Source organism: Benincasa hispida, chromosome 8 (assembly GCF_027475165.1).
Source record: "Benincasa hispida cultivar pf3 chromosome 8, pf3_genome.v1.1, whole genome shotgun sequence".
Lineage (NCBI taxonomy): Eukaryota > Viridiplantae > Streptophyta > Magnoliopsida > Cucurbitales > Cucurbitaceae > Benincasa > Benincasa hispida.
Window position 1 is genome coordinate 12,808,712 of NC_143485.1, and position 11,783 is coordinate 12,820,494.

Consider the following 11,783-nt stretch of genomic DNA (forward strand, 5'->3'; position numbering starts at 1 on the left):
ACCAAATTAGATATGTTTAGATGGACCACGAAGATTTCATATAATAAAAATTTTCCAAATTATTCTCGTATATTAGTTAACTATGTATGAAAGTGGAGATTTGAACTTCTGATTTTTAGTTAAAGTTATAATGTTTTAATTGATTGAACTAAATTTGGATTACCAATCACATCAACATTATTCAACAACAAAATGAGATTTAATGGTAGTGAAGAACTATATGTGAAGAAAGTTTTATAGTTAGAAAACGAGCACAAATTTCAAAATAGTTTATGAAGGGATAAGAATTTATCTAATTATATATGAGTATAATTCAATTGTCATGAGTCCACTTGAAACCATTTCATTTTTCATTTTTTGTTTATTAAATTTATGTTTGTTTTCTCTTAATTTTCTTATCATGGAATTCTTATTCAATCTCACTCAATGCTAAATGTCTTTGGATTCTCATTTTAGCATCAAGATTCTATTATTTATGACATCTTGACGCTACAAAAAATGTTCTATTCTACCATTCATTTAGGATGTAACATTTCGATGCTACCCTATTTTCTTATAAATTATCTTATTTTCAATAAGAAAAAAAAACACACTTTGGATAAAATTGATATTGAACTAATTCATTTATTATTGAGAGAGTTTGTTAAGATTTTTGGAGCGTCAAAGAAGAGTTCCATAATTTATAAATACAGAATCACAATAGAAACGATCATTGATATACAACACTAGATTATTTCCGTTTATTTTTATATAGTCTTGTAATTTTATGAATTTTACATTTGGTCTCAATTTTGTTTTAGTGATGTAAAGTACCTAAAAAAGAATTGTTTTTATTATTTATCTCAAAAAAGAAAAGAAAAAAAGAATTGTTTTGCTTATTAATCATTCATGTTTAATTGTTGTTAATGCTTGTGTTCTTTTGACCAAATCTTGCATGTTCTCTTGTCTTGTAACCCTTCTCTTTTCTGAATAAAGAATTTCAGTCTCTCTCTCTCTTCTTTTTTTTTTTTAATTATTATTATCATTATTATTTCACTACAAAATCAGAAAGTATGGAAGTATTAATCATTACCAAACAAATAGTGACTTCAACCCATTATTTCTCCTTAAAGAGAATATAAAGGCAAGTATATTTATCACCAACAACAAATTTGTATATAAACCTACACCTACTCAATGTTTCTTTTTTTTTTTATTTTAATATCATTTTGGTTCCTATATTTTGAAGTCATTTGATTAATTTCGTCTAGTACTTAAACATCGTTGTTTGTTTATTGTTGAATTTTTAAAAATAAATTATTATTTATTAATATTTTTACTAGAAAATTTTAAAACATATTCACTTATTATACTTTCTTATACAAAAAGTGATAGGAATATTTTCTAATATAGAAAAATAAATCAACTTATTGCAAATATAACAAAATGTGTCACTGTCTATCAGTGATAGACATCTATAGACATCTATAAGTGTTTATCATTGACACTGATAGATGTCCATCTGCAGTATCTATAATTGTTAAACAATGACATTTTGTTATATTTGAAAATATTTTCAATGGTTTTATCTTTTAAAAACATAATTATCTAAATTATTGTTATTGCTATTATTATTATTATAAAATTAATTTTAGAAAACGGGACTAAAATTGAACAAATATCAAAATACAACTACAAGTTAATAGTTATATCTCTCTTATAAAGTTCCCAAATTTAAATTTCCTTAGGTCAAATGTGTATTAGGAAACTTTAGAATTTTTACCCATTAAAAGTAAGAGGGATTTAAGTTTAGTCTATTAACTTTATCTTTTTTTCAAATATATGAATCATGAAATCCCAATTTGAAATACATTATAGGAATCTTGTAGAAAGTAATGAATATTCTTCATACCATGACCAAGGATTAAATATATATATATGATTCATAAATTTATACGACTTGATATCGATATCAAACATCGACCAATCTATAAAAAGAAAAAATAAATAAATTTATATCTCTAAACTTCAAAGTTTGTTTCACTATAAATTTTAAACCAATTCTTACAATTTAAGATTTTTAATTTTAATAAGTGAATCCATTTAAAAGTTTATGTTCAGATTCATTTAAAAACTTGTCATGCATAAAAAGTCAATAATTAAATATACAAACTTATATGTGAAAGTATGGTTCATAAGTTTATCTTTATAAATCGGGTTTATAAAATTATAGAAATTAGACCCCTTTTAAAAATTTGATTTTTTCTTTTTTCTTTTTTTTTTATGACGTAGTTTTCACTTACAATAATAACTTCTTCATGTACTTAGCTGAGTTTAATTTAATAGAAATTGACGTATATTTTCTCTCTTAAATTTCATGCATAGTTGTTAGGGAAAATATTTAATGCCGAATACTTAAATTTATGTAATTAAACTCAATATACTAATTATAGAAATCCGTAACTTTCACGCTATTGGAAATTGAAAAAGGGAATATGTGGTTTTCATTCCTATTTTTCTATTTTTGACGAGTGAAGAATCCAAGCAGTTAAATTCTCGCACTCATTTATTTAATTTGTTTTAATAATTAATTATTTATTTTTTAAAAAAAACTAAATAGGTAAGCACTATTTTTCTTTCAATTTTTTTTTTTTTTTATCTTCTTTTTACGCATGATTTAAAAAATCAAGTTAAATTTTAAAAATTAAAAAAGTAATTTTTAGAAACGTTTTTTGTTTTTGAAATGTAGCTAAGAATTCAATTATTGTACTTAATAAAAATACAAATCATTATAAAAAAATAAGAGAAAATAGGATTGATTTTCAAAACTAAAAACTAAAAACGAAATTATTAACAAACGGATTTTTTACCCCCTCTAAATAAAGCAATAAATAAATAAATAAATATGGATGGATAGATTCAACAAATGAGTGACGCAACAAATTTCAATTAATATGATTCTCATAACCTCTCAAATGAACCAAAACTCACAACTTTCATCCTCCATCATTAAACTCGTTTGAATCATATCTAAATAAATAAAACACCTCAAACATAAATTATATTTATAATTAAAATTTAAAAAATTATTTTTTTCATCCTAAATTTGAACCCAATTTTTTTTAAGGTCCCTAATGCATCTCTAAATTTTAAAACATGCGTAATAAATTATTCATATTCACAGACGTTCAACAAATTTCTAAATTGTATGAAGTGTCTTGAATAGGTTTATGAAATGTTAACATTAGTCTAATAAACTTCCATTTAATAGTATATAATAAGTTTCTTTAACTATTAATTTTGTATCTAGTAACCTTTGAAGCTTTAAGAAATTACAATCTAAAGACATATGAAAACTTATTATACACGAATCTAAGTATAGTTCAACTAGATAAAGCATATATTCTTCATGAAATTTGTCTTTCCACCATGAAAAAAATGTTAAATTACAAGTTTAGTCCCCTACACGGTTAGGTTTGTATTCATTTAGACTTCGTTTGGTAACTATTTTATTTTAAAAAAAGTAATCCTATAAACACTACTTCCGTCTCCAAATTTATTCCTTTGTTATTTACTTTTCACCAATAGTTTAAAAAATCAAGTCAAATTTTGAGAACTAAAAAAAGTAGTTTTTATAAAGTAGTTTTTGGAATTTGAAACTTGGCTCAGAATTCAACTATTGTACTAAGAAAGATACAAAACATTGTAACAAATGTTGATGAAATCGGTTTAATTTTCAAGAACCAAAAACAAGAAACGAAATGGTTACCAAACATGACCTTAGTTATTAAACTTCAAAAAATATCTAATATGTCTCTAAACTTTCCATTATATCTAATATCCCCTACATTTTAAATATCTATTTCATAAGTCCTTAACCTATTGGTCGTTTATTTAAATTTCTAAATTGTGGTGTATAAAATTAAGAATTTAAGATCCTATCACATATGCAATTTGATTCTAAATATAATATACCACTTGATTTTTTGAAAAAGAATTAATCTTTCAATGACCTATTAGATACAAAACTAGAAGTCTAAGAATTTGTTAGAGAATCTTAAAGTGGATAAAGTTTTAAAATTCAAACATTAAATTTGTAATTAAAAATAAAAGGAAAAATTATCTTTGTGGTCTCTAGCTTTTGGGTCCAATTTCTATTTAGTTCTTAGATTTCAAAATGTTATACATTTAGTCCTTAAGTTTTGAGTTTAGTTTTAATTTAGTCCCTAGATTTAATGCTACAATTTTACCTTTGACATTTGAATTTTGCTTCAATTTGGTCCCTATTTCTCGAGGTTTACACTTTTAACCTCAATTTTTCACTAAGTATTCACTTTCCGTCTTTTGGAGTTAATTTATGTTAATAAACTAAAAATCCTTAAAAGAATTATAATGAATTAAGTCTCAATATTTTTATCACTTTTAAAATTAAATTTAAAATTTTACTTCTAGTTGCTTTTAATTAATTAATAGAAATTGACATCAATAATAAAAGTAAGTATTTAATGAAAAAATGAGGTTAAAAATGTAAAATCTTAAAATTTATAGACCAAATTGAAACAAAATTCAATTTTCAAAAGTAAAATTGTAACATTTTGAAACTTAAAAACTAAACTGAAACGAATTCCAAAACTTGAGAACTAAATGTGTGACATTTTAAAACCAGAGACCAAATAGAATTTATAGCCAAAACCTAGGGACCAAAACGATATTACTCCCAACATAATACTTACTTACTAGTTTCTGACGCACAATCTAAAAGCAAAAAAAACAAACATATTTTAATTAACATGAAATTTATACTGTGGCTTTTAAAGTTAGAAGCTCACCCGAGCAAAAAAAAGGAAAAACAAACACACAATTAAACAAAAGAACAAAACTTGGATTGAACAAGAGAACAAACTAAGAATAAGAAGAGAACAAAGAGCAAGCAGAGTAACAGTCTCTGAAGAATGACTGAAAAAATTTTAAAAAAAATCTCGTGAATTTGAGAGGTAATTGTTTTAAACTTGAAAAGGGTGTTTTTGTGTTCAAATGTGATTCGGCCAACAAGGCCGTGCGGTTATGGTTGGGGTATTGCAACAGCGAGAGCAGCCAGCATCAAGCAAAGCCTTTATTTAGTGCCATTGGCGTCAGTAGCTCCACCTTTTGCTGCAATAAATGTAGCCTTCCCTCTTCTTCTTTCATCCCTTTTTCTCCTCTCTTTTTCTCTATTCTATTCTTTACATTTCAATTTCCCCTCTCCTCCTCTCTTTTATGTGCAAAGCTGATCCAAATTTGAATGTTCTTTGTGGTTTTTGAGGAGTTTGGCCTTCTGGGTTTTGTTCCTTTTCTTGATTCTTAGCTCTAATGGAAAACGAGGATAAGCTTGTTGTTCAAAGGACTCAGGTGGGTTCACGTGAAGAACCCATTTCAATTCCTGTCCAAAAGGTATGATGAATGAATTATTTTGTTTTTTCCTTGTTTTTTTCTGGGATTTTTCTTGTGGTTTCTCACTGCCGGAAGCTCTAATTCGTGTTTGTTTTAATGCGGTTTTTCTTGTTTTATCCTCTGATTTTCGTTTTTAATTCTGTAAGAACATTGATTAAGCTGAGCTAAGAGGAATGAATGATTGTAGCTACTGTTTCTTAAATTGGCTTGATGAATCAATATGGAACTAGATTATATCTACTCTCTTTTGTGAATTTTTGTATTGAAGTATTTTTGCTGTTTTATTACTGAAAATCTTGATGGTGAATTACGAGTTTGTTTTTCTGAAGGTGTTGTGAAATACCCTGTTTCTCTTTTCTTCATGTCCTTGTTTCTGTTCTTATTTTCATTTCTTCTTCCAGGATGAAGGTACAGCTGGGATCACTGAAGAAAAAGAGCATTCTAATCAATGGAAGAGATCGAATCTTGTCCTCGAGATACCGTCTCGAACACCCGAATCGTCCCCACAAGATTATCATGCTATAAAGATGCCTCAAACTCCTAGGAAAGTAAATTTTCTCTTGACACCAAGTCCTTCAGATGTGAGAATTAATGGATCTGGATCACCTGGTCCATCTTCATCTAGAGGCAAATCATCTATAAGAAGTCTCTTTCCTAAGTTAAGCTTTATCCATAGAAGTTCTTCAGACATTGAGAAGGTTGCTAACCTTGCCCTTGAAGGTTCATCACATGGGGCACAAGAGAAGCCTTCAATATCTAGGTCTTTGTCTCTTTCAAAGATATTCACCCCTAGGATAAAGAGGACTTCATCACTACCTGTTACTCCCATCATTCACTCGAATCCCGAATCGGCGCACGGTGGAATGAGAGGAGGCGCTACCAACTTTATTGTATGCATCCACTCCATAATTTCAATGCTCAAGCATTTTGGCTCTTTTTTAAACTTTTTGTTCTTTTCATATGTTTGGTTATATAGGTATCTATATTGTAAACATTCTATGAAATGTATTGTGGATTAGATATGTTGCAACTTGGGCAATTTTATCCAATCTTTGTGTTCTTTTAGGGAAAAGGAGCTCAACGAAAAATATCTCGTTCACTTTCTGTCCCGGTGAATGATAAAGAGTCAAGTTTGAGGAGGATGGATTCATTTTTCCGTGTAATTCCTTCAACACCACTTGTGAAGGGAGGAAGTGGAAAGCTAAATATACCCATAGAGGAAGCTGGTATGATTTGATGAAAGCATATCAAGTACTGTTGGATTACTTTTTTTGTGGTTTTTTTTCTTTATAATGAAACTGACACTTTGAGGTTGATCAAATGGTTGAGGCCTTACTAGCAAGATCTTCTACTCATATTTAGGGGAAAAGATCATTTTGAAAACTAATTTAATGGTGTTTATTTGATGGTTTAGAAGAAGATAATGCTGGTGAAGATATACCTGAAGAAGAGGCTGTTTGCAGAATTTGTCTGGTTGAATTGTGTGAAGGTGGCGAGACGCTAAAGATGGAATGCAGCTGCAAAGGTGAACTTGCTTTGGCACATAAGGACTGTGCCATCAAATGGTTTAGCATCAAGGGGAATAAGACATGTGATATATGTAAGGAAGAGGTCAGAAACTTACCTGTTACTCTGTTACGGATCCAAAGTATTCGAGCTCGAAGCACCGGAGCAATCAGAGCTCTGCAGGAAGATGTCAATGGATATAGGTATTTCAGGATTTTGTTTGGGAACATTTTTTATTTTTCTTGCTTTGTCCACTTGAGGCTTTAAAACTAGTATGATACTTTGTTCTCTTTGTTTGTATCATTCAGCATTTGCTTTCCATCTGATTTTAATTTTTGAACTTTATTTTGATCCTCAAACTTTTAGATGTTATATTTTTAGTCCAAAAAACTTTCAAATATATTGTTTTAGTCCCACAGTTGTCTAGAAAACAATTTGAAATTTTCTCATTAATTTTTAAATTTTTTATATTACTGAAAATAGAATTCTGATTTGTTTCCAAACTAAGCACATGACCCATTAAATCTAGCTTCAAACTATTCATTTTGACATTTACTTATATGATAAATGAATGGATAAAAAATAAAAATTAAGAGGAAACATGTTTTTTGAAGCAAAGTTCAAAGACAGTCAAAATGTTTAAAAGTTCAAGGAACGACTTTTATTCACTTCTTTAAACATAATTTCTTTGGCCCATAACATATTATACTGTTTGTAACAGAAGCATGAAAGTGAAGATTCTTTCAATAAATCATGTCATCAAAAACTGACATGAAAACTTTGAAGTATAATTCTTTTTTCTTGATCTCTCTTCTCTTCTGCATTCTGTGCTAAGAAAATTTGTAATGTCGATGATGAAAGTCGTCTTCAGATAACGACCGAAACATAACATTGATTTTCATCTTTGTATAGCATGTTCATTTATAACCATCCTGTTTGGTTCAATGTCCATCAGCAAAAAGGGGAGTTCATTAAAATTTTCAATGTGCAAATTTTTACAGGGTCTGGCAGGAAGTTCCCGTGCTCGTAATCGTGAGCATGCTTGCCTATTTCTGTTTTCTCGAGCAACTACTGGTAGGATTTTCATCTCTACATATTGTACATTGAATTCTTGGCACATTCCCTTGAAAATTGTTGTCATCTTTCAGGTCGGTAAAATGGGTAGTGGCGCTATCGCAATATCCCTCCCTTTTTCTTGTGTACTTGGACTGCTCTCATCCATGACCTCATCAACTATGGGTAGGCAATCTAATAATGCTGTGTAACATGTAACCGATCTTATCATTTTTGTTAGTTTCAGGGCTCACCGACCATCGTTGTATCGGAAAGTGGTCATCGTGTAGCCATTAGTGTTTATCATTTTCATTTTGGAACTTGTTTACACTACTTGATTATGATGCTCTGTTATTATGAAATGTGATTCCAAATTTTTTATATTCTAACTCGTGAATTATATATAGTTAAGAGAAGGTTCGTCTGGGTATACGCCTCATTTCAGTTTGCTCTTGTCGTTCTCTTTGCACATATCTTTTACTCCGTGGTGAGAACTCTGTGCACATGAATCTTTTTTATGCAATTAAGATGTTATTTTCAATTTGGTGTTGCTTCCCTTGTTGCAATAGGTTGGCATACAAGCAGTTCTATCTATTCTTCTTGCAACTTTTACGGGGTTCGGTGTTGTGATGAGCGGTACTTCGATCCTAGTTGAGTTCATCAGATGGAGAAGAAGATGGCAAGCTTCATTGGAGCAACATCAAACACAGATGATCACACGACCAGGCCAGTTTCCTAGAACATCGAGTGTATAACAAGAAAACCGTCCAGACTGATATCGACACCGAACCAGATACATACTAGAGGAACAATAGCAGAAGTGTATTTTGTTACTTATACCATACGCAGTTTCGCTAGCTCAATCGGTCATAGCAAACGTGTGTAAATGAGAAATTTGTGTTGTTTACCTGTGTTTTTCATCAAGTCAATGAGGAATTGGCTTCATAGGCTTCTTTTTGTTTCTTTTTCATGGTATTTTGTAGAACAAAGTTGCATTGTTTTTTCTTTTTTCTTTGGTGGATGAGAGTGCACTAAAAGCATTTGTGAAAGTTTTTATGTTATGTAGATTTGTATCACTCACTTTCTGATGTGAGTGATTTATAGAATAAACCATTCCTCTTGTAACATACATTCTTTTTCACTTATTTTTCATATGGATTTGTCAATATTGCCAAGTGTATACACTTGAATTTATTGTAGCAAGGGATAACCTTATCTTATGAAACAAAATGAATGTATTTTATAATACTTGAAGTAGAGAAGTTATTAGAGGTGCAGTCTGTATTTTATGGTTTTTGTCAATTGTTTCACATATGAAAACGCATTAATTTCCTTATCTATTGTTTACTCCATCTAATATTTGTACCAACTAATCTAAACCTTCAATGGGTTGTTTTTTTTCTTAAAGTTGAAACATAAAAATAATCCTCAACGGCCAAAACTTGAAATTAAAAAAATAAATGAATGACTCTCCAACCAAAGATTAAATTACAATTATGCTTTTTCCATTAAGGAATTTCAACTTTTAACCGTCTTTTTTCGCATCTTCCCGTCTCTATCTGGCATCTCTCAGATTCTCACACAAAAATCTTGTTATATCCTATTGCTAAGCACAAACTGTCATGTGAGAGAATTTTGCTACAAAAATACTTGTCTACTATTTGGACTATACCTAGTTTTTACGGTCGAGTTGGATTGCTAGCACGCAAGTATTGCTCGAGTTCGTTAGGTTAGGCAAATTATGAGCTTAGGGTTTAGGATTCTTTTCCACTTTTTTTTGGTATTCTATCTTAAATATCATATTTTATAAATAGAAATAAAAGTAAATTGTTCCACCAGTTTAAAATTTGTCTGGATTTTTTCCATTTGACCTTTTTTTTAAATTACAAAATTAATTGAAAATATTACCTTTTATGACCCTAACTTTTTGGCTATAGATTCATTTGGTCTCTTAATTTTTTAAATAGAAATTTTTAAATGGTTATAGGAATTTAATCCATAAATTTTTTAGAAATAGAATTAAATGGTCATTGGAAAATATTTAACCATTTGTTACATTAAATAACTTATTTTTATTACTTTTTAATGGATAATAAATAATAAAATTAATAATAAAACCAAAAACGCTTTTCTCTCTAATCATTTTCATCCTTTTTCTCCTAAATCAAAAAGGAAAATTATCGTAAATAGCCTTTTTAAATTTTCACTTTTCAAAACTAGCACGTTTTTTGAAAACTCGTTAAACTAGTTTTTGATCAAATATTATTGTTCGCACGAGATTTCAAGAGAAATTTATTTCCTGAAATTTGAACTTTGTATTTGTATTAATTTTGTGGAAAGTGAGTACAATCTCTAATACATAATATTTTGATACTTTCAAAATAAACAATGATCTTTAAGTTGGTTGATCTTGAATGATCGGCCTTTGAGCTTGTTGATTTTTTGGGATGATCGGCCTTTGGGCTTGTTAATCTTCTTGGATGATCAGTCTTTCGACTTAATGATGTTTTTAGATGATCGACCTTTGGGCTTGTTGATCTTCTTAGATGATCCCTTTGGACCTGATGATTTTCTTGGATGATCGACCTTTCGGCTTGTTACTCTTCTTAGATGATTAATGCTCGCACAAGGCTTCCGGAGAAACTTGTTTCGTGGAGTTGAACTTGAGTTGGTGTTGATGTTGATGTTGATTTGATGCGATGTGGTTCGATCTCTAGTATTTGATCATCTGATTCTCTTTCAGTCGAATGCGTACGCTTGATTTGAGGAAGCGAAGCGTGTGATGATTTTGGAGTTGAAGTCTTGAAAGAATGCTTGTATCTCCAAAGGACTTCAGTCTTCAGGTGTGGTCAGGAGTTAGAGAGTCTTCTAATTGTTGATCATTTTAGATCGGCCTTTTAGGCATGTTGATCTATCTCCAAAGGATTTCTTACCCGCTTGGAGTAGTCTTTGGGCCTATGAGCTTTTCCTTGAATTTGAGAAAATTGAATTTTCAGCTTGTAGGTTATAAAAATACAATCAGTTTATTGAAGTCTTCTAATCTTCAAACCTTCAAATAATTTAGAACTTTAAAATAATTTAGATCTTCAATTCTTTAGAATTTGAGTGTTTTAGTCTTCGAAACTTTGAGAAACTTCAGTTTTCAGCACTTGAGAGCGTTGGTTTTCAAGAATTAGGAGCTTCAATACTTGGATCTTGGGAGTTTAAATCTTCAAAGCTTTAGTATATTTTCTGATTTCACAACTTTATGTCTTTTGATCTTCAGAGATTTAGTATGTCTTCTGATCTTCAGAGTTTTAAAGGAGTTGTGTGCTTTAAAGGAGTTGTGTTCTTTAGATCCTCAGAGCTTCAGGTAAGGCCTCGAACTTCAGAGAGCTTTGGCCACTTTAGCCTTTAATTCTTCTAACCTCCCCCAAATGAAAAAGTAAAGCCTCTATTTATAAAGGTTTCTTATGAGCTTTACATGAGCTTAGACCCAATTGCTTTATTGGGTCCAAATTGGGCTTGGACTTAAATTTCAATTTGGCCCAAAATTTCACTATGGGCTTAAACTGAGATGGACCTAAAGGACTTTCATTACTCGACCCGATCTAAATTATAATTTTTCCAATAGGCTCAAGCTTTCAATGATGATGTGACAGTTTTGGATTCACTAAAATTTCTCATTCAACGATTATGTAAATTTTAATTTTCAAGTCTTTAACTTAATTAAATTATTTTTTAATGGATCTCAAGTGATTCTATTATGATTTTTAAATTTCAAAAAAAAAATTAAAATTTTGGATAATTTAGACATCCATATAATTGTTAAACTA

The 11,783-nt window shown here is 29.7% G+C and overlaps 1 protein-coding gene across 2 annotated transcripts; it reads left to right on the forward strand.

The window, feature by feature from the left end:
- Positions 1-4,814: 4,814 nt before the first annotated feature.
- LOC120083543 (RING/U-box superfamily protein) lies at positions 4,815-9,134 on the forward strand. Of its 2 annotated transcripts, XM_039039338.2 has the most exons (8): positions 4,815-5,409; positions 5,811-6,299; positions 6,476-6,635; positions 6,824-7,118; positions 7,917-7,989; positions 8,064-8,154; positions 8,376-8,455; positions 8,538-9,134. In XM_039039338.2, the coding sequence occupies exons 1-8, from the start codon at positions 5,329-5,331 to the stop codon at positions 8,721-8,723; spliced, it is 1,455 nt and encodes a 484-aa protein (XP_038895266.1). In that variant the 5' UTR covers positions 4,815-5,328; the 3' UTR covers positions 8,724-9,134. The 2 variants fall into 2 exon arrangements, with proteins under 2 accessions (XP_038895266.1, XP_038895268.1); XM_039039340.2 differs by lacking the exon at positions 8,376-8,455 and having other exon boundaries at positions 4,821-5,409.
- The last annotated feature ends 2,649 nt before the right edge of the window (positions 9,135-11,783 follow it).